Genomic DNA, 22,164 nt, shown 5'->3' with positions numbered 1-22,164 from the left:
TTAGATTCAGGAGGTACATGTGCTTATTTGTCATATGGATATACTGCATACTAGTGGAGATTGGGCTTCTAGTGTACCTGTTACTCAAATAGTGAACATTGTACCTGATAGGTAATTTTTCAACCCTCACCCCTGCCTCGATTCCTACCTTTGCCCCCTTTGGAGTCCTGGGAGTCTGTTATTTCCATCTCTATGTCCATGTGTACCCGTTGTTTAGCTCCCACTTATAAGTGAGAACATGCAATATTTGGTTTTCTGTTTCTGAGTTAGTTCACTTAGGATAATGGCATCCAACTCCATTCATGTTGCTACAGAGGACATGATTTCATTCTTTTTCATGGCTGTGGAATGCCTGCCTTTTCTAAAACCTTCTGGTACTTCCACCTTGTCCACAAGGAGTCTCCCTCCCTGGAGTTACCACCATCTCCACCACCCCAAGTTCACTTTGCATGACTTAGCACTTAGTCATTTATTGTGTTTGTTGAGGTTTCATTATTGGTTTCTTGACAGCCATTAGGGGTGGGAGCGCTATGTATCCTATCTCCCTTTGTTTTATACCTGGAGCAGAGCTGATTATACAGCAGCTGCCCAATAAATGTTGAGGACAGTGGATAGAGTGATGGATTTTATGGTCTAGGATGGTGACCATTAATTTAGCAAATATTTATAGAATGCCACTGTCCTCAGTGCTGGAGATACAGCATTGAACAAAACAAAGTCTGAAGACTGACTTGTGGTTCTTATTTCCAGACAAAGCCCTGGACTTCCCTGGGCTCCTGGACATGATGGTACCTCGACTCAGGCCGGTAAGGGCCCTTGCCTTGGAGGAGATTGTATGTAGAGGGGTTATTCCAACCAGTCCTGTTTTGTCTGCAGGGCTGAGGGAATAGACAGGTATACCCTTAAGGGAGGACTCTGGAGCACTAACTGTGTGTTCCCTACAGATGCGTCCACCACCTCCCCCGCCGGCTAAAGCCCCGGATCCTGGCCACCCAGATCCCCTCACCTGAAGGCCAGGGAATCCTTGACCCCCGGTGATGCTGCTGTCCCTATCTTCAAGCTGTCAGACCACACCCTCAATGATCCAGAGCAACACAGCCAAAACCTGGAATCTCCCTTATTTCCACCCTCACCTCCAAGGGTAGAAACTTGCCCCTTCCCGTTTCTGGGACTGGAGCCCACTCCTTTTTTTCCCATTGTCCTATCATCTCTAGGACTGGAACTACTCCTTTCTCTTCTGCCATCACCCTATCTAGGGTGGTGAAATGCCTGAAATCTCTGGGGCTGGAAACCATCTATCAAAGTCTCTAGTGGTTCTGGCCCACCTCTTTCCCCACCCTGGCTCCGTGACCCACCCCACTCTGGATGCCAGGGTCACTGGGGTTAGGCTGGGGAGAGGAACAGGCCTTGGGAATCAGAAGGCGCTGGAGCCAGGATGCGAAGCAGCTGTAATGGTCTGAGCGGATTTATTGACAATGAATAAAGGGCATGAAGGCCAGGCCAGGGCCTGGGCCTCTTGTGCTAAGAGGGCAGGGGGCCTATGGTGCTATTGCTTTAGGGGCCCACCAGGGGCAGGGGCCTGCTCCCAGCTGCCACGCTCTATCATATGGAGCGAGGTGTTGGGGAAGGCGGGTTGCAGGCAGGGGAAGGAGAAGAGACTGAGGGGCCATGACCTCTCCTGAGGCCCCCAGCCTGAGACTGTGTAACTCCAGGTGGAAGTAGAGCTGGTCCCTCAGCTGGGGGGCAGTGCTGTCCAGTGGAGGGGAGGGCCTTCACGCCCACCCACACCCTAGCCCTGCCAGCTGGTAGTCCATCAGCACAATGAAGAAGGAGACTTGGAGAAGAGGAAGAGTAACAGTGTTGCTTCCTGTTCAAGCTGTATCCAGCTTTTCCCCTGGGGCTGCAGGACCTTCCCTACCTCTACCACCAAACCAAGGGGTTTATAGCAAAGGGTAAGCCTGCAGTTTATACTCTGGGGGTTCAGGGAGCTGAAAGGCTTAAGTAGTTTAAGTAGGTGATGGGAAGATGAGATTACCTCATTTAGGGCTTAGGCAGACTCACCTCACATACCCCCTGCTCCCCGTGGTAGAGTCACCTGAGAGAAAGGGGAGGGGTCAACGAGAGAACAGGAGTAGGTCATATCAGTGCCCCCCAGAGTAGAGAGCAATAAGAGCCCAGCCCAGTACAGTCCTGGCTGTGTTTTCCTACCTGGTGATCGGAAGTGTCCGGTTTGCTTTGCTGCCCATTTGCCTCTTGAGTGGGCAGCCCTGGGCTTGGGCCTCTCCCTCTGTCCCTCAGTGTTGGCTCTGCAGAAGCTCTGGGGTTCCCTTCAAGTGCACAAGGGGCTAGGCTGCTGTCCCTGAGTCCTCCATTCTGTACTGGGGGGCTGGCTAGGACCTGGGGCTGTGGTCTCTCAGGGGGCAGCCTCTCCATGGCAGGCATCCCTGCCTTGGGCTGCCCTCCCCCAGACCCCTGACCACTCCCTGGGTCCTGTCCCCCACCAGAGCCCCAGCTCCTGTCCGTGGGGGAGCCATCACGGTGTTCATGCAGTCCATAGCGCTTCTCAATGTGTGTCACCCGGAACCTGGGAGGGGAGGGAACACTGGGGTTTAGGACCACAACTCAGAGGCTGCTTGGCCCTCCCCTCTGACCAGGGACATCCTGAGTTTAGTGGCTACTTCCCTCTGGCCTAAGGTAGGGGAGGCCTTCTCAGATTGTGGGGCACATTGTGTAGCGTGACTTCCGCTGGAGCTCCCAGTCCAGGAGGAAAGAGCCAAGGCCCACTTTTGGGATCAGGTGCCTGATCATTGGGCCCCCTACCTCAACCTCACTTTCCATGGAGCACCTGCCCCACCTGCCCACAGAGAACACAGTGGTCTCCCCTGTCCGGGGGCGGCTTTTTCCTTCCTTGGAGCGTCCCTGACGGACAAGTGGAGGCCTCTTGCTGCGGCTGCAATGGATGCAAGGGGCTGCAGAGCCCAGGTGCACTGTGTGATGATGGGAGGGGGCTCCGTCCTGCAGGCTGGAGGTGGCATCCACACTGGACAGCAGGGAGGAGGGGAGCAAGGGTAACATTTCCATTTCCCTTCATGTTTTGTTTCTTATGTTCTTTCAGCATGCTCCTTAAAACCCCAGAAGCCCCAATTTCCCCAAGCCCCAACATTTTTTCTTGTGTTTATCTAATAAATTCAATATTAAGATGTTAGTGACCACATGTTCTTCCTCCCAGGGCTGTTTGCTAAAAGGAACATTGCTTAACCCAAAGGAGTGGCACTAGAGGTAAATGTTAGGTTTGATGACATCTAGATGAGAGAGATGTTTTGAAGAACTCAAGATTTCTACAAAACTTCTTTCTTCCTGTAAGTTAGCCAGCTTTGCCCTTCCCCCAACTCCATACATGCAAGGAGACGGGGAGAGGATTGTGCTGGAGGAGAGGATACTCTCCAAGGCAAGCTAAGTCATGCTGGCCCTTGTTTCCAGCTCACCTGGACAGCTGCACTGTCCCTTCTCCTTCACTGTCCCCCAGCATCTCCTTCAAGGCCTCAGCATTGGCTGAGGGAAGAAGGAAAAGAGGGAGTCAGTGAAGGTGGAGGTCAGGGCAAGGGAAGGTTGGAGAAGGAGGGAGCAAGGGGCTATGCTAGACCTACCTTCATTTTGGATGATGCAGCGAACAATCCTCTCTACTGTGTCCTCATTCATGTCATCGTCCTCAGCTGAAGGATGAAAGAGATTGGCAAGGAAGCAGGAATGAGTCAGCTTTGGGGGATCATTACCTGGTGGCTCCCATCATTTAGTGCTTAGGACATACCCTTTTACCTACTTGCTATCATGCTGGACCTCAGCATGTCAGGGACCAGAAAAGATGGGGACACCAATGCAAGCCCAAGACTACCATCCAGAGGACCCTTGCTGTCCATGCTGCCTTCCCTAGTTTTGCTTTCAGAGTGGTGTCACCCCATTTGCTAACTCAAGAGTGCATCACTAAGCTTCCTGAGCAGGCTTGATCAGGATTTGGCCTGGGTCTGTTGGTCAGGTAGGCAGAGGTGAGGGGCAGAGGTGTGGGGAGAAGGGTGAAAGGTTACTGAGCCAGGGTTCCAGGCTCCACTCACGGGGCTGAAGCTGGGCATCGTCAGGCTCGGAGCCCCTCGACGTGCGGCAGCGGTAGCCCTTCTTCTTGAGCACGTGGCAGATCATGAAACCTACCAGGCCCATGAGGAAGAAGACCAGCACAAGCAGGAAGAGCATATACAGCCCATGTTGGGGCGGTTCCAGGTCAGGCTGTGGTTCCGACATGAGGCCCTGGGGGGCGAGCGCGGGCCAGGGCGCCTCCTGGGTTTAGGGGGCTGCAGCTGGGAATGGGGTAGGGGTAGGAATGCAGTCCTCAGGATTTGAAACAAGCACGTCTAAGACGTCCGGTTAAGGTCCGGCTCCACCCCCTACCCAACCAGGGAGCTGTCCGGGCCAGGGGTGCTGTTTCGTCAATACGGCCCAAGGCAAGAGGTCAGCGGCTACGCAAGCTCTCTACCACGACCCTGGTCCCGCTTCCCCGACGCCCCGAGCCTTCCCCTTTCCAGCTTGTTCGTGCTTCCGTCCCTCCCAAGGACACTGCAGCACGAGATGGGACGGAATTCTTAGGCGGCGGGAGCAGAAATCGTGCCTGAGTCAGCGCCCGCACCTCCTCCGCGCCGGCCTGAGCCAGGCCTTTGCAGCCCCCTCCTCTCAGTACTCCCGCGCCCCTCTCCCTTTTTGGTTTCTCCCACCCTGACCACCTGGCCCACCCGGTACCGGTGATTTGGTTCTGGTTCCGGCTTCCGCTCAGGTTCCGGCTCCAGGGGCGTCCTAGTGCGGCTCGGGGCCCCCGACGCCCTTCCGGCGCTCATCCCTTGATTCCTCCCCTCCCCCTTCGCCGCCTCACCGGCCCCGGGCTGTGGCTGCGGACACCCGCGCCGTGGCAGGCGGGGGGAGGGAAGGACAGAGAAGGATGCGGGCTGACTGAGAGCGGCGGCAGGCTCCGGGCAACTCCGGCCCTGGGTCAGGCAGATCGCCTCCGCAGCTGTCCTGGCTTCCCAAATGCCTTCGCCCGTCGCGGGCCCAGGACCAGGAGGCGGAGCGCAGGTGTGCGGGGCGGAGAGCGTGAGCTCTGCGCGCGCGTGACTGCGCCTGGCCCCCCCGGGGCAATGTGTGGAGCCGAGTCTAGGTCCGGGTAGGGGACAGGAGGTCCGGCGTGGGTGTTGTCCACTGGTCTATCCGGTACGCCTGGCTTAGCTCCTGCCCTCAGATGCCTCGACCAAGCGAAGAGTCAGGAATCTTCCCCGAGGGCTGGGGGAAGCCGGCTTTCCGCACCTTTGAGGGACGGAGTGGCGGGATCTTCCGAGCTTCCTAGAGAAGTGACCAAGGCCTGCGCCCGGTTTGGGGCAAGCGGTTGGATGGGATGGCTCAGCTTCCCGAGGATCTAACCCCCGGCTGGAGAGAAATGGCCCTCGCATCCTAGGAGCGATGCTACCAGTTCCCCGCCCAACCCGGGACGCTCAAAGCCCCAGCTCCCGGGAGAGCGGAGCCAGGCGAGGGGCGGAGCTCCCCCGGGGGCGTGGCCTGGGTGTGGCTGGAGGCGGGACCGCAACGCCCAGTTCCGCAGAGGCAGGCTACGTGCTTGCGCAGCACGCACGGCTGGGGAGGGGTTCGCGGCGGGCGGCGGGCGGCGGGCGGCGGAGGCGCGGGGCTTGCTCCCGCCGGCACCATGGCCAAGACCGTGGCCTATTTCTACGACCCCGACGTGGGCAACTTCCACTATGGTGAGGAAACAGGGCTATGCATGAGGGGTTGGGACGCGGAGTTTTTGAGGCGGGGGGTTGCAACTCCGGGGTGAGAGCTGACGAACTCTCTTCTCCCCACCCCCAGGAGCTGGACACCCTATGAAGCCCCATCGCTTGGCATTGACCCATAGCCTGGTCCTGCATTACGGTCTCTATAAGAAGATGATCGTGAGTTTCGCCGCCTCGGCCGGGGTTTGGTGGGGGTGGGGCGAGCTGTGGCGGAAGGGATAGGTGGGCTGGACTGAGTGCATCAAGTGCAACCCGCCACTAGAGTAGCGGGGAGCTGGACTGAAGACACCGGAGTACCTTGAAAGTGCTGGGTGTTGGAGGTGGCGTCCTCTGCTTAATGGAAAGTACTTTCTCAGCTCAGGTCGGCCACCCTCTGACTATAGGCACACTGGCCCTTGGCCTAGGGTTAGGGTGATGTGGGGGCTGGTTTGAAGACAGAAGGAGTGTTCCTCCTCTGCATTTTAGAGTGTGGATAGGGCCTTGGTCTCAGGAATTAGGGTTAGGGGAGCGGATATCACTGTATCAGGGTGTAAGGTTTACCCTCAGTTCCCACTCCTCTTTTGCCACCTTTCTTTACCTCCAAGGAGCCAGGGCTCCAGGGTGGAACGATACTGCCGTGTTTGTAAATGTGTATGTGCGTGTGGAAGAGAGGAGATATCTTAGGAATTCCTTTTTCAGCCCGGAATACCTCTACATGGTTCTGCTTAATCGCTATCCAGTTTTTCATCTCCCAGACATACACATGCTGTCCTCCCAGCATGGAATTTATGGCTGTGATATGAGACAGTAACAGTTAAGCCAGGCCAGGTGTGGTGGCCCATGCCTGTAATCCCAGCACTTTGGGAGGCTGAAATGGGAGGATCGCTTGAGGCCAGGAGTTGGAGACCAGCTTGGGCCACAGTGGGACCCACATCTCTACAAAAATAAAAAATAAAAAAAGTAGCCATGTGTGGTGGGTGTGCCTGTAATCCTAACTACTTGGGAGGCTGAGGCGAGAGGATGGCTTGGGCCCAGGAGTTTGAAGTTACAGTGAGCTATGATCAGCAGCCTGAGTTGACAGGGAGGACCTTGTCTCAAAAGAAAAAATAAGACAAAACAGCTAAGCCCAGGCTTTATGTGTTGCTAGGGAAGCTAGTGAACAATATGAATGAATGTTCATTGCTTGTGCCCAGGCACAGACAAATAGATTGGTCATAGAAAAGACTGAGGTGATGTTAGTGCAGGAATCTTTATCCCTTGAGATTGTTTGCCTATATGTACCTGTGTGCATTTTCTGGGAGAAGAAAGCTTTTTCTTGTCCAGTTTTCAAAGAGGTGTGACACATCCCCCCGACTTTCCAAAGATAGTAAACTTTTGATTTTAATTAGAAAGTTGACATATATCCCATATATTTGACTCCAGAAAGAAGAATCCAGAGGAAAGAGGACAGAATCAGAGCTTGGGGGAGGAGATGAGCGTGGAGAGAATTGGAAATAGGAGATCCAAGAAACAGGGCAGGTGGATCAGGGCTCAAAGTTGAGAAGGTACAATAGGCTGAGCTGGAGGTGGAAAGGAAAAGAAATGGTCTTCAGGGGGCTCATTCGTAATAACTCACTTAGTTAATCGGAGTCTCTCTATTGACTTAAGGATTGTGGGATGAAGGGAATGCTATGTTTGGCTTCATACAGTCTCCAGGGCTGGGTTCAGTATGGGTGGTCTGAGCCTGTGGAGTGGGGCTGACTCTGGCTGGGTTCATCTTGTGTCTCCATCCCGAGGTCTTCAAGCCATACCAGGCCTCCCAGCATGACATGTGCCGCTTCCACTCCGAGGACTACATTGACTTCCTGCAGAGAGTCAGCCCCACCAATATGCAAGGCTTCACCAAGAGTCTTAATGCCTTCAACGTAGGCGATGACTGGTGAGGGAGGACTGGGACTTTTGATGTCTAATAGTTTAATGCCAAGCCCTTCAGTGAGGTCTTTTGGCAGCAGTGGGAAGATCTCAAGGGGGGCCTACTTGTCAATGAATCATAATTCACTTACTTGTTTATTCAATAAATATTTATTGGTCACTTGTTCTAGGCCAGGCCCTGTGCTAAGTGCTGGGAATGCAGTGATGAACAAAAACAAAATTTTAATACTGTATTTTTGCTAAGTCTTATGAAGAGGAGGTGTATGACAGATTATGAGAGTATATATGTGGAGAATTGTTTAGCTTGGTGTAGTGGCTGGTCGGTGGGGCCTTCCTAGAGGAAGTAAAGATTGAGCTGAGATCTGAAAAAAGAGTAGAAGTAATGAGATGAAAGGTGGTTGAAGGGTGAGGGGAGGAGTATAGCAGGCAGTAGGGACAAGTGCTAAGGGTCTGTGGTAGGATTGAGTATGACTCATTTGAGGAACAGAAAAAAGGCCAAGTGCAGAATATGAAGAGGAGGTGAACTGAATTGAGGCTAAAGAAATAGGGCCTTTTAAAAGTAAACAGCTCTATTATGAATTGGGGTTTTTACCCCTAGAGTAGAGGGAAGCTATCAAAGTTTTTTAAAAAGTCCTGATCTTAAGAGGGCAGTTAAAAAAACAAAAAAACAACAAAGGAGTGGTTTGATACCATTAGGTTTACATTGAGCTTGTATCATCCATAGAAGAGTCAGGATTAGACCCTGTGGGGAAGGGAGTGGACAACAAAGATAAGCCATGATCTTTGCTTACACTCTGCTCTACATCCATGAAAAAATAGTAACCATCACAGCTACCAGTTCCTCAATTCTACTTATTTTTGTTTTTAAACTTTCTATTAGGGAAAATTTCAAAAATTTCAGAAAGTGAAGTAGTGCAGTGACTTCCCATCCATCACCTAGCTTTAACACTTAGGAGCAAATGGCCACTCTTTTTTTTTTTTGAGACAGAGTCTCACTCTGTAGCCCAGGCTGGAGTGCAGTCTTGACTCACTGCAACCTCTGCCTCCTGGGTTCAAGTGATTCTTATGCCTCAGACTCCCGAGTAGCTGGAATTACAGGTGCCTGCCACCATGCCCGAATAATTTTTATATGTTTAGTAGAGATGGGGTTTCACCATGTTGGTCAGGCTTGATTTGAACTCCTGACCTCAGGTGATCCACCAGCCTCAGGCTCCAAAAGTGCTGGGATTACAGGCATGAGCCGTTGCGCCCGGCTGAACAAATGGCCACTCTTACTTCATCTATACTCCCTCATGTTAGATTGTTTTAAAGCAAATCCTAGATGTTATATCCTTTTATCCATAAATATTTTATTATGTATCGCTAAATGATACTCTTTTAAAAGAAAAGTTATCATTATCAAACCTAAAAGTTAAGTGATTCCTTAATGTCATCAAATATGCAATCAGTATTCAAATTTCTGCAGTTGTCTCATAATTATTTTGTAGTTAGTTTAAATCTGGATCTAAACAAGGTCTACACAATGCTTTTGGTTGATAGGTCTCTTAAGACTTTTAATTTGTAGCTTTTCTGTCACTCCCTTGAATGTATTTCTTGAAGAAAACAGATTGTTGATCCAGTAGAGTTTCTTATGATAGCTACCATTTATTGAGTGCTTACTCTCTAGGTATTATGCCAAGGGTTGCTGGTAAATCCACTTAATTCTCAAGCCAGTCCTTAGATATATTATAATAGACCTTTTTCTGATGTTATACATAAGTAAACTGAGGTTTGGGAATATTTAGGTAACAGCCTCAGTCACATAACTGGCCATTGGAGTGTGCATGATCCAGATCCCAGGTTTTTAAACCACTAATCTGTTTTCCTGAAAGATCTTAATGACAGATCTTTCTGTCATTAAGAAATGACAGGGCTGTAGGATAGAGGCCAACTCATTAGGATGGCATTGGCACCTTTCCAACTTTATCCCTACACCTTAGCTGCACGGGATGCCTTCCTGGAATGCCCTTAGTTCTGTATTCAGCCTCTTCAAGGCCTTCTCAGTCTTCGCACACCATCTCCATGAAACCTTTCTTGACCACACCAGCCCATAGAGCTCTGTCCTGCACACACTGCACTGCTCATTTGGTGTTCAGTCACGTGCTGTCTCGGGAGAGTTCTTGTTTTTTTGTTAATATTCCTGCTGCTATTTCTGAGCTCACTTTCTAGGTCTGAGAATACAGGGTCAGCCCTTAAGCCACACTGGGGTCCTGTAGATGCTGTTTGTGCAATTAGGGAATGCTAATTAGAATACTATCTCTGGGCTATTTATGCTGCATCAGTCTTCCTGTCAAACAAGTTACAGTTGTCTTATCTGTATTTCTGATGAGAATCAGGAATTTTTCTTCTGTTTAATGAATTTCCAATTGCTTTCAAAGTACTCTAACATAAATAGCCAAATTGTACTACAGGCCTTTAAATGAAAAAAATAAAAAAGCAGTCCCAGGCCGGGCGTGGTAGCTCATGCCTGTAATCCCAGCACTTTAGGAGGCCGAGGCGGGTGGATCACCTAAGGTCAGGAGTTCAAGACCAGCCTGGCCAACATGGTGAAATCCCATCTCTACTAAAAATACAAAAATTAGCCAGGCGTGGTGGTGCATGCCTTTAGTTCCAGCTGCTCTGGGAGACTGAGGCAGGATAATTGCTTGAAGCCAGGAGGCGGAGGTTGCAGTGAGCTGAGATTGCGCCATTGTACTCCAGCCTGGACAACAGAGCGAGACTCTCTCAAAAAAAAAAAAAAATTCTAGATCTCTCCCTTTCACCCATAAATCCCTCTGCCCAGTGACAGCCACTTTCAGCTCCTTTCCCTATGTCTTCTGGTATTTACCTTTGGATTTTTAAATAATAATAATATTAATTGACTATTATTACTAATCTGTAATCCTTAGGGAATACCTGTTATATACTAGGTACTGTTCTAAGTGCTTTACAGCCGTTAGCTTATTTAATCTCAACAACCCCTGTGAAGCAGGATCTATTATTGTTTCCTTTTACAGAAGAGGACACTTAGGCACAGAAAGGTTAAACAGTTTGTACAACCTCACTATCATTAGTAGGTGTTAAAGAACTAGAATTTGAACCTAAGTAGTCTGGCTCCAGAATCTGTGCTTGTAATCATACTGCCCTCCTGTATTGTCTCTCATTGCTATTTCTTCATCTGTCAATTTTAGGTAGTATCTGTTAAGCTCTTAGTATGGGATATGAGCATTTAGTCTTCTTACACCATCACGTTGGCTTCCTTTCCCCTTTCAGCTTCATAATAATTTAAAAATAAATCAGTATTCTATGTTTACATTATTATAACTCTGAAAGATTCATTTACTATCAAGCCAAATAGTATAGTGTGATTTAATCTATTTTCTTCTAAAGCTTTTTGTTTTTCCTGGAGCTGACAATTGCATTATTTTTTCATTTGCTTAGTTTTCTAGGTATTAATCTCTAATTCTTTCCAAACCTTTTGAGAAACTGTAAAACTCTACAATTCTCGCTGGAACCTGGGAGGCGGAGGCTGCGGTGAGGCCACTGCACCCCAGCCTGGGCGACAGAGCGAGACTCCATCTTAAAAAACAAATAAACGAAAAGCCTCTACAGTTCTGTTTTTCACATGGTCAAATGTGTCAGCTGCACTATTTTTCTTTTTTTTGAGACCTAAAACTAGGGATTGCCTAAGCCTTTCCTCTTTAAAAAGTCAGGTTTATATAGGTATAACTTGCATACAGTAAAATTAACCTTTTTTAGGTGTAAGAGTTCAGAGAGTTTTGATAGAATATATCAAGGTGTAGGGCCAGCGCCGATGGCTCACACCTGTAGTCCCAACACTTTGGAAGGCCAAGGCAGGAGGATAACTTATGCCTAGGAGTTCGAGACCAGCTTGGGCAACATAGTGAGACCCTGTCTCTACAAAAAAAAAAAAGTATCAAGGTATAGGAAATTTCCATTACCTGACAAAGGTCACTCACCCTTTTGTAGTTAATATCTTCTCTCCAACCTAGATCCAGCCAACTACTGATCTGATGTCTGTCCTTATATTTTACTTTTTCCAGAATGTTGCATAAATGGAGTCATACAGTAAGTAGCCTTTTGTGTCTGGCTTCAAGCCTTTGCTTTTTATAAAGAATAACAATGGTAATAATTATAACTGACATTTATTAAAGGCTTAGCAGATACTGTATACTGTGCCACAGGCTTTTTGTGGGTTATCTCATCACCGTTTCACACATGTAGGTATACAATTCTTTCTTTAAAATGTGTGACTGTGAAGAATATTATTGAACATTATGTTAAAATGTGTTACACTGAGACTAAGAAAAACAGAGCTCATGTTTTCTTTCAACTGATTTCCTTTTAACATTGTACTTCAGTACCTGGAAGCTGCTTGCTTCTTTCCCCAGCTAGGATACAAACTCCCTGACAGTTAAATGCTTCTTTACTTCCCATCCAGTGCCTTGCACAGGGCTTGGTACATGGTTTGATCCAAAATATTTGTTGAATAAATTTGCAGATAGCACAGGTGTGTAGGAGGGGGAGAGAAGGTTCTTGAAAAATGGAGATTGGAAGAATCTGGAGTGGGGAGGGAGCTATGGGAAGGGCCCAGACAGAGGCAGGAGGGTTCCAACTTGTTCCTCTTCCCTGCAGCCCAGTGTTTCCCGGGCTCTTTGAGTTCTGCTCGCGTTACACAGGCGCATCTCTGCAAGGAGCAACCCAGCTGAACAACAAGGTGACATAGTCCCGAGTCCTGTTCCTCCTTTCCTCTAGATCCCTGGACTCGGGATTTAACCCTGATCCTGGGCTCCCAGCTTGAGGGGTGGGCAGGAAGGACTGTGACTTGGGTATTTGTCTTTCAGATCTGTGATATTGCCATTAACTGGGCTGGTGGTCTGCACCATGCCAAGAAGTTTGAGGTGAGTGAGGAGGTGATGGGAAAGACAGTGGCCATCCTCGGGTAGGTGTTTAGGATGATGGTGGGGGGCAGGCAGCTGGGTAGGGGAATTGCTCCTCTCTTTATGAGACCACTGTCTTGCCATAGGCCTCTGGCTTCTGCTATGTCAACGACATTGTGATTGGCATCCTGGAGCTGCTCAAGTAAGTAGCCCAGGAGGAGATGGGGGCAGTTACGGGATTCTTGGCTGAGAAGGTCTCTCAGACCCAGCCCTGACCTTGACCTCCCTCCTCCCTGACTAGCTTCTCCCAAGTTCTTGATGCTTTATTCAGGCTGCCTCTTCCACTGCTGCAGATTCCCTGCTGCCTGCTCACATTTCAGCCTTCTCTGCATATCCCTCTTCTGTCCCTGCCTCTAGCCTCTAGCCTGGAGCCCCCAGTTGCCTTTAGGGAACTGGTGATACTAAGTTTCAGGTGACCAGGGCAGAAGCAGACTCTTCACAATTCGAGACCCGGTGTTTGGGAGGAGTGGGTCAGGGGTTCTCTTCTAGCTCAGACCCTGGCTTTGGCTTCCCTCCAGGTACCACCCTCGGGTGCTTTACATTGATATTGACATCCACCATGGTGACGGGGTTCAGGAAGCTTTCTACCTCACTGACCGGGTCATGACGGTGTCCTTCCACAAATACGGAAATTACTTCTTCCCTGGCACAGGTATGGGAATAGGGATTACTTTCCCATTTGCACCCTTCAGCTTTTTACTATGAGTGCCTCCTTCTCAGCCTTCTAGTCTCATCTCAGGTGTCCCCTCCTCAGAGAAGCCTTTCCTGACTACCCCAGTTGTCACAATCACCTCTTTCCCCATTCCTCTGTTACATCAGCCTCATTTCCTCAGAACACTCACTGCTATTTATGTTTATTGTGGTTTTTTCTTTTGTTTTGTTTATTGCCTCCCTCCTGCCTACTCCCTAAGAATATAAGCTTGGTGGCATATCGTAAATTTCATTAGTTCCGTTCACTGCTGCATCCCTACTGCCTAGGACACAGTTGGCTGAGAGTAGATCCCCCAAAACTCTTTGCCAAATGAATGCAAGCTGCAAGAGATTTAGTGGCTCTAGGGAGTTTATGGTGAAGCTACATAGATGCAGTGAGAGGCTCCCAGAGTGCGGATTGGGGTTGAAACAACTGGGCTGTGGGTGCTTCCCATGTGTGGCTACCACCACCCGCTTCCCTACAGGTGACATGTATGAAGTCGGGGCAGAGAGTGGCCGCTACTACTGTCTGAATGTGCCCCTGCGGGATGGCATTGATGACCAGAGTAAGTATTGAAGTCTTCCCTCTGTTCCCTAGGCCCCTTCTTTTTCTCCTTGAAATAACCTCTTCTGCCTCGTATCGTCTGCTGTTGGGTCCAGGTGTCCTTAAGGATGAAGGGCCTTCAGAGGGACCATGAATCCCTGGGAATTGTATGCAACATATCATGTATATGTGCTTTTTTCTGGGAAAAGTCATTGGCTTTCATCAGTCATTCACAGCAGTCTGGGATCCCTTCCAGAAGTTTCAGACCAATGATTTGGTTCTTTTGGGTTGCCCCTTTCCTGGGCTACATGCTCGCTCAACCCCCTTTTTCCTTTTGTTCCCTGTCTCCCCATCCCCTTGGGGTGCCAGGTGCCCATCTTTGGCCCTCTCCCAGGTTACAAGCACCTTTTCCAGCCGGTTATCAACCAGGTAGTGGACTTCTACCAACCCACATGCATTGTGCTCCAGGTAATACTGTCAGTTCCTCCTCAGGAGTGTTCTGCCTGGGCTTGGGGAAAGAGGGCAAGGGAAGAGGAGGTTCTTTAGGTTGGTGATAGACGGGGTATCTGTGATGTTCTGGTCAGTTATCTCACTGCACTTGCCTGGGCTTTTGCTTTTTGCAGTGTGGAGCTGACTCTCTGGGCTGTGATCGATTGGGCTGCTTTAACCTCAGCATCCGAGGGCATGGGTGAGACTTGCTCTCCTTCTTCTCCGCAAGGTTTTCAAGTGGCCTTGAACTTCAGTACGTGGGTGGGGGTAGTTGGGGAATGGGCCTCACCTCTGCTTGGAAATCAAAAGTAGCTATAAATTGTACTTGAACTAGAAATGTCATCTTGAACAGAGTTCCCTAGATGGTCATTCATTCACAATATATTTTTATTAAGCACCTATTATGTTCCAGGCATCATACCACATCATGGGGATGGAATGAGGAGTCTCCTGTGGAGTTTACAGTTTAGGAAACAGACAAAAAATAAATAATCAAATGAAATAGATTATTATAGATTCTATGAAAGAAAAAAGAAAGCTGAGACACAGGATACAATGGGGGACCTACTTTAGATAGCATGATTTGGAAAAGTTTTTCTGAAGAAGTAAAATTTGAGCTGAGACCTGGAGACTAAGGAGTGAGTCATAAGAGGAGCAGAGAGAAGCCTGTCCAAAGCGTTGACAAAGGCCCACAAAAGGCTCTGAGGGCTGGGCCCAGTGGCACACACCTATAATCCCAACACTTTGAGAGGCCAAAGTGGGAGAATTGCCTGAGGCTAGGAGTTTGAGACCAGCCTGGGCAATGTAGCAAGAGCCATCTCTACAGAAAATAAAAAACAACATCAGCTGGGCATGATGGTGCATGCCTATAGTCCTAGCTACTCAGGAAGCTGAGGCAGGAGGATCACTTGAGCCCAGGAGTTTGAGGTTACAGTGAGCTATGATTATGCCACTGGACTTCAGTCTGGGCAACAGAGTGAGACACTGTTTCTTTAAAAAAAAAAAAAAAAAAGGCTGTAGCAAGAATGAGCTGATGAAGTAGAATGCAGGGAGCAGGCTGGAGGTAGTTTGAGGTGAGGTCTGAGAAGCTGGCCATGGTGAGATTGTGCAGAGCCTTTAAACCCTGGTAAGGAGTTTGAATTATATTCCAAACATGATGGGAAACCATTGAAGGATTTTAAGCAGGAAAGTGACATGATCCAATCTGTGTTTGAAAGTGACTATTCTGACTGCTGAATAGAGAAAAGTTGGGATGGGGAATGGGGATGGAAGTGGGAAGACCAGTTGGGAAGCCATGGTGTTGGTTAGGTGCCCAGACTAAGGTGAAGGAGGTGGCAATGAAGAACAACAGCCACAACCCGGCTGTTTCAACACACACACACATATATATGGTTTTTTTTTTTTTCTTTTTTGAGATGGAGTCTTGCTCTGTCGCCCAGGCTGGAGTGCAGTGGCACGATCTTGGCTCACTGCAAGCTCCGCCTCCTGGGTTCAAGCGATTCTCCTGCCTCAGCCTCCTGAGTAGCTGGGACTACAGGCATGTGCCATCATACCTGGTGCTCTCTCTCTCTATATAAGTATATATGTATATTTTTTATTTTTAGTAGAGACTGAGTTTTGCCACGTTGCCCAGGCTGGTCTCAAACTCCTGAGCTCAGGCAATCCATCTGCTTCAGCCTCCCAAAGTGCTAGCATTACAGGCGTAAGCACCGCACCGGGCATGAGTTATATTTTCAAGGCTAGAATTGACAGAACTTGCATTGATGAGAGTAGTTGGTTAACACGCAGGGTGCCAGGGAGGGTGTTGAGCAGAACAGAGGTGGGACTGTGCTTTATTTTAAAATTTTTATTGAGACACAGCATATAAAGTATATGCAAATCTTAAGGGTATGACATAATGAATTTCACTATGCAGCTAAAGATTTGGAACATTTATAGTTTTCTTGTGCTCCTTTCAGGCAATACCTAAAGGTATTTACCTTGTCTTTTGATAACCTCCACATCTTCCTCTGGTTCCTTTTAACAGGGAATGCGTCGAATATGTCAAGAGCTTCAATATCCCTCTACTGGTGCTGGGTGGTGGTGGTTATACTGTCCGAAATGTTGCCCGTTGCTGGTGAGCACCCTCCTGATTTCCTCCCCTGTTGTCCAGTGTGAGCTAGGGTGTCCCTCAGATATGGCCACGTGGGCCCTTCAGCCCACTTGGTCAGCCTGCTCCCCTTTGCTGGTTGGTTTCAGGACATATGAGACATCGCTGCTGGTAGAAGAGGCCATTAGTGAGGAGCTTCCCTATAGTGGTAAGGACTACCCCACAACACCCCCATAACAGGAAGGCTGTTCTCACCAGATTCCAGAATGACCTGGTTTGAAGGCAGATGGGAAATTTTACACTTTCAGAGCTCTGCAGACTAAACCCCTGGGCTCAGAGCAGGGAAAAGATTGGGCAGCTATTATGTAGGTGTTCTGGATGGGAAGGAAAAAGATTGGGAAATCTTGGTAGCTGCCTTTCTCAGTCTGAGCCATACTTTCTCCTCTCCTCCCCAAGAATACTTCGAGTACTTTGCCCCAGACTTCACACTTCATCCAGATGTCAGCACCCGCATCGAGAATCAGAACTCACGCCAGGTCAGCAGCTCAGAAAAGCTGAGCACAAACTTCTCCTGAAAGGTGGAACTCAGGAGAAGTCAAAGATGTGGGAAGTAGGAAAAACCAAGGAGAAGGAAGTTCTAAGTCATCACTGTCACTGTTATTGGCTAGGAGGCAGTCCAGGTTAAAGTAGAGGCAGTTGGGGTTGGTGGGGAGGGACAGCTATCAATTGGGGGACCTGAACTAGAGGTACCATCGAGATGAAAACCAGGATGGTAGGGGTAAAAGGCAACTAGGAGATTGTATGCCCTGGGAATCACTGGGAACTTCTCGCTCTCTATTCCTCATTTCTAACCAGTATCTGGACCAGATCCGCCAGACAATCTTTGAAAATCTGAAGATGCTGAACCATGCACCTAGTGTCCAGATTCATGACGTGCCTGCAGACCTCCTGACCTATGACAGGACTGATGAGGCTGATGCAGAGGAGAGGGGTCCTGAGGAGAACTATAGCAGGTCTGGGAGCAGGGACTTCAGCCTACTTCCAATAGGCTTGCTGGGGAGGTTTAAAAGGGAAAAAGTAAATGAGAAGGTATTAGCTTACTTGCTTCTGGCTTACTTCCTTTAGTCTGCTACAATTTCCTCACTCTTTTCTTTGCTGTTATAACACGTATTTATTGTAAAATTTTAAAACAGCATCAAAATATGTTGTTTGCTTTCACACAATCCCAGACCCATTCCACAGGAGTAACCACTGTTAATAGTTTTTATTTTAGATAGGCCTTTTTCTATAGATTGCAAATATGCTGTTCTGTATGTACATATAAACAAACACATACACACTCATTTACAGTTTGTGTGGTTTTTAGTTTTTTATAAATACAAATAGAGTCATTCTACATATGCTGCTTTACATGATATGGCTGGTTCCAGTTAGCTAATATAAATCTGCCTCAGTATTTTATCAGCTGTATAATAATCTATTGTGTGGATAGATTATTTTCCATTTTTTTGGTATTACAGTAATAATGTGGCAATGAACCCCCTTACATATACATCTTTGCATTCTTGTTTGAGTGGGTTAGATAGTAGAACGGTTGCTGCTAGGTCAAAGGCTGTGTGCACTAATTTTTTTTTTTTTTTTTTTGAGACAAGGTCTCATTCTGTCATCCAGGCTGGAGTACAGTGGCATGATTATAGCTCACTGCAATCTTGAACTCCTAGGTTCAAGTGATCCTCCTGCCTCAGCGTGTCGAGTAGCTGGGATCATAGGTGTGCACCACCACACCTGGTTAATTTTTTTTTTTTTTGTAGAGACGGAGTCTTGCCTTGTTGCCCAGGCTGCTCTCAAACTCCTGGGCTCCAATTCCCACCCTGGCCTTCCAAAGTGCTGGGATTATAGGCGTGAGCCACTGAGCCTGGCCTACATTTTTTATTTTTATTTTTATTTTATTTTTTTGAGATGGAGTCTCGCTTTGTCACCCAGGCTAGAGTGCAGTGGCGCGATCTAGGCTTACTGCAAGCTCCGCCTCCCGGGTTCACGCCATTCTCCTGTCTCAGCCTCCTGAGTAGCTGGGATTACAGGCGCCCACCACCACGCCTGGCTAATTTTTTTGTATTTTTAGTAGAGATGGGGTTTCACTGTGTTAGCCAGGATGGTCTCGATCTCCTGATGTCGTGATCTGCCAGCCTTGGCCTCCCAAAGTGCTGGGATTACAAGCGTGAGCCACTGCGCCCGGCCTAAAATTTTTTATATTTGCTGCCAAATTACCATCCAGAAAGTCTGTAGTGGCTTATAGTCTTGCCAGCATTTTACTCAGTCTTTCCAGGTCTTGAGCTGGACAGGTCACTGCCTGCATACTGCTCTCTAAGGCTCTTTGATTTCTTTGCTCTGTTAATTTTTTCAGGTGGGATAATTGTATTGTGGTTATGTTGTTTTTCAAAAAAAAAAAAAAGTCTTTATCTTTCTGAGATACATACAAAATATTTGTAGGTGGAATGAATTAGGGGGAAAAAGGATAGGATAGAATTTTTTTTAAATCCCAAAACTTTACTGCAAAATGAAAGGAAAAGACAACAGAACCCAGAAGTACAGAAACAGATGCACTTAATGGAGAGCAGATTTCCTTACATGACTGAGGGATAACCACAGCTGGACACCTGTGGGACACACAGTCCTGCTCCCACGCAGGGTTAGAGGTTTGAGCCGGCTCTGCTGCAGAGCTTGATGGGCTTCTCAGCCCCTTCTAGAATCTGCTTCTGTCTTAGAGTTCAGGCCTCCGTATCTCTCCTCTGGACCTGGGCTTTACTGCTCTGACTCTTGGGGCCCTCTCCAGCTCTCCTCCTCCAAGGATATCCCCTGATCCCCTCTCCTGGGTGAGGAAGTGTCTGAACATCTGGCTTCAGGGCTTCCAGGATTTACGGAAATTGCTTTTCATTGTCTGGTTTGGTTTGGTAAAACCTGTTTTTAAGTTCTTCCTTTTGTAGAGGTTTGGGTTTTTTATCAATAGCTCCACGCTGGCATCTGGGCCTAGTCTCTGCATTATAATAATACCACCCGCTTTCAACAGCCAGCAGAAGCCTCAGGCCTCTTCCTGTTCCTAAGCCCTACCTCTCTGTCAGGCCACCCACTGAGTTTCTGTTCTTCTTTGATGCCTATAGCTCCAGCTTGCATATGACTTGCAGAGTAGAAATAGGAAGAGTTACCACTTTTTGTGGGTTTGCCAAGCACCAGACACTACTAAGTGCTGTCTATTACAACATATGTATAATCATTCTGTTGCCATCAGACAACTCTGATAGCTTTTATTCTCAGATTAACACTGGAGGAATCTAAGGCTCAGCAAGACTAAGTAACTTTCTTTCTTTCTTTCTTTCTTTTTTTTTTTTTGAGACAGAGTTTCGCTCTTTTTGCCCAGGCTGGAGTACAATGGCATGATCTCGGCTCACCGCAACCTCTGCCTCCCGGGTTCCAGCGATTCTCCTGCCTTAGCCTCCCAAGTAGCTGGGATTACAGGCATGCGCCTCCACGCCCAGCTAATTTTTTTTTGTATTTTTAGTAGAAATGGGGTTTCTCCATGTTAGGCTGGTCTCAAACTCCTGACCTCAGGTGATCCGCCTGCCTGGGCCTCCCAAAGTGCTAGGATTACAGGTTACAGGCATGAGCCACCTCGCCCGGTGAGACTAAGTAACTTTCTGAAGGTCACATGGCTAGTTAAATATCAGGGCTGAGATTCAACCTGATTCTCTGATTCCACACCTTTAACGCTGTGCACTTAGAAGTAACTGAGACATTGCTTACCCAGCAGATAAGGCCTTTCCTGGCTTAGTTCCATAGTTTCTCTTTGATGACTTTCTCTATTCTCCGTGTCCCAGAGAATACGTTTCTATTTTTTTTTCCTTTTTCTTTTTCTTTTTTTTTTTGAGACAGAGTCTCACTCTGTTGCCAGGCTGGAGTGCAGTGGCTAATCCCGGCTCACTGCAACCTCTGCCTCCCAGGTTCAAGCGATTCTCCTGCCTCAGCCTCCTGAGTAGCTGAGATTACAGGCATGCGCCACCACACCCGGCTAATTTTTGTATTTTTAGAGTAGAAACGGGGTTTCACCATGTTGGCCAGGATGGTCTTGATCTCTTGACCTTGTGATCCACCTGCCTTGGCCTCCCAAAGTGCGGGATTACAGGTGTGAGCCACCACACCTGGCCTTTGAGAATACTTTTTGAAAAAGAAAGAAACCAATATTGAGTACCTGTTGGGCCCTGTTTTGCTTTCACATCCATTCTTTCACTGTGGGTTTATAATACCACATCACTCTTCTTAAAATTAAAACTCTCCTTTACCTTGCACTTAGAAGAAAATCCAAAATTTTGACTGTGGCTTAAAAAGGTCCTGCATGCTAGCCCTTACCTATACCCAGGATCTCATTTCTAACTACTCTCCTTCGTGCACAGTGCTCCCAGCTGTCCTGGCCTCCTTGTTCTTACTGGAGTACATCAGTCTCTTTCCATTTCATGATCTCTGTAGTTGGTTTTCTTGCAGCTTGGAATGGCCTTCCTGAAGTCTTTCCCTGGTTAGCTCCTCCTGAGACTTGAGGTCTTACATTCATAAGGTCTTATGTGCCAGTATTCCTGTCTGAAATTTCACCCTTTTGCTCCCATCACCTTCAGTCATATCACTTCATTTTATTAATTGTACTCTCCATCATCTGAAATTATCATATTTATTTACTTTGTTACTAGTCTCATTTATTAGGTAAGCTTTTTGAGGATAGACAAACCTTGTCTGGCTTGTTACTCTACTGTACTGCTAAGGTTTATGACAATGTCTGTATAGAGTAGTTCCTTAATGTTTATTTGATACGTGAATGGGTGAATGAATAGCAGTCTCTACCAACAAGAGGAGGAGTGGTTCTCAATGGGGCCTGAGAAATGGCTTTGGAAGAGGGTGATGGGAGAAGATTAGAACTTGGAGTGAGATCCTGACCTCTCTCCCCTTGCTTTGCAGGCCAGAGGCACCCAATGAGTTCTATGATGGAGACCATGACAATGACAAGGAAAGTGATGTGGAGATTTAAGAGTGGCTTGGGATGCTGTGTCCCAAGGAATTTCTTTTCACCTCTTGGTTGGACTGGAGGGAAAAGGAGTGGCTCCTAGAGTCCTGGAGTGGTCACCCCAGGGCTTTTGCTGACTCTGGGAAAGAGTCTGGAGACCACATTTGGTTCTCGAACCATCTACCCCCTTTTCCTCTCTCTCCTAAGGCCTGACAGTGGTACCTATTAGGGATGAGATATGGACAAGGATAGCTATATGGGACATTATTGGCAGTGGGCCCTGGAGGCCAGTCCTTAGCCCCCCTTGTCCCTTATTTCTTCCCTGCTTCCCTCCAACCCAGAGATTTTGAGGGACGAACGGGTAGACAAGGACTGAGATTGTCTCTGACTTCCTTCTCCCCTGGGTTCTGACTTCTTCCTCCCCTTGGTTCCAGGGAAGATGAAGAGAGAGGGATTTGGCAGGGGCTCTGGGTCCCTGACACCTGAATCCCAGATGATGGGAAGTATGTTTTCAAGTGTTGGGAAGATATGAAAATGTTCTGTTCTCACTTTTGGCTTTATGTCCATTTTACCACTGTTTTTATCCAATAAACTAAGTCGGTATTTTTTGTACCTTT

At 48.0% G+C, this 22,164-nt stretch overlaps 3 protein-coding genes across 16 annotated transcripts in view; 2 read left to right on the top strand and 1 right to left on the bottom strand.

Moving 5' to 3' along the window:
• Window positions 1-3,205, top strand: part of FCHSD1 (FCH and double SH3 domains 1) — a 13,902-nt gene extending 10,697 nt beyond the window's left edge. For 3 of the 6 annotated variants that reach the window (XR_001885777.1, XM_017872922.1, XM_017872926.1), the window contains exon 20: window positions 5-267. Coding sequence is in view for 5 of the 6 variants with exons in the window: in XM_017872922.1 (XP_017728411.1) it covers window positions 5-54 (50 nt within the window). In the remaining variant the exon portion in view is untranslated. Of the gene's footprint in view, window positions 1-4; window positions 268-750; window positions 807-944 lie in introns of those variants that run through there. The other 3 variants (XM_017872925.1, XM_017872921.1, XM_017872920.1) reach the window with 2 other exon arrangements.
• Window positions 1,448-5,624, bottom strand: RELL2 (RELT like 2). 7 transcript variants are annotated; one of them, XM_017872933.1, is made up of 8 exons: window positions 4,786-5,624; window positions 4,110-4,349; window positions 3,648-3,713; window positions 3,486-3,552; window positions 2,855-3,040; window positions 2,209-2,584; window positions 2,062-2,095; window positions 1,450-1,834 (listed from the first exon to the last, which is right to left on the bottom strand). In XM_017872933.1, the coding sequence occupies exons 2-7, from the start codon at window positions 4,291-4,293 to the stop codon at window positions 2,063-2,065; spliced, it is 912 nt and encodes a 303-aa protein (XP_017728422.1). In that variant the 5' UTR covers window positions 4,294-4,349; window positions 4,786-5,624; the 3' UTR covers window positions 1,450-1,834; window position 2,062. The 7 variants fall into 7 exon arrangements, with proteins under 7 accessions (XP_017728423.1, XP_017728419.1, XP_017728420.1 ...); XM_017872934.1 differs by having other exon boundaries at window positions 1,448-2,095; window positions 4,786-4,900; XM_017872930.1 differs by having other exon boundaries at window positions 1,448-2,584; window positions 4,786-4,900.
• HDAC3 (histone deacetylase 3) lies at window positions 5,170-22,164 on the top strand. 3 transcript variants are annotated; one of them, XM_017872928.1, is made up of 15 exons: window positions 5,170-5,250; window positions 5,899-5,981; window positions 7,577-7,719; window positions 12,387-12,468; window positions 12,596-12,652; window positions 12,778-12,833; window positions 13,210-13,343; window positions 13,867-13,947; window positions 14,320-14,393; window positions 14,549-14,613; window positions 16,441-16,530; window positions 16,653-16,711; window positions 16,960-17,039; window positions 17,359-17,516; window positions 21,502-22,164. In XM_017872928.1, the coding sequence occupies exons 2-15, from the start codon at window positions 5,913-5,915 to the stop codon at window positions 21,569-21,571; spliced, it is 1,218 nt and encodes a 405-aa protein (XP_017728417.1). In that variant the 5' UTR covers window positions 5,170-5,250; window positions 5,899-5,912; the 3' UTR covers window positions 21,572-22,164. The 3 variants fall into 3 exon arrangements, with proteins under 3 accessions (XP_017728417.1, XP_017728416.1, XP_017728418.1); XM_017872927.1 differs by lacking the exon at window positions 5,170-5,250 and adding an exon at window positions 5,663-5,792; XM_017872929.1 differs by lacking the exons at window positions 5,170-5,250; window positions 5,899-5,981 and adding an exon at window positions 11,795-11,819 and having other exon boundaries at window positions 7,666-7,719; window positions 21,502-22,160.

Source organism: Rhinopithecus bieti, unplaced genomic scaffold (assembly GCF_001698545.2).
Source record: "Rhinopithecus bieti isolate Rb0 unplaced genomic scaffold, ASM169854v2 scaffold_7438, whole genome shotgun sequence".
NCBI lineage: Eukaryota > Metazoa > Chordata > Mammalia > Primates > Cercopithecidae > Rhinopithecus > Rhinopithecus bieti.
Note: the sequence above shows the minus strand (reverse complement) of the source record. Positions and strands in the feature narration are given on the sequence as shown.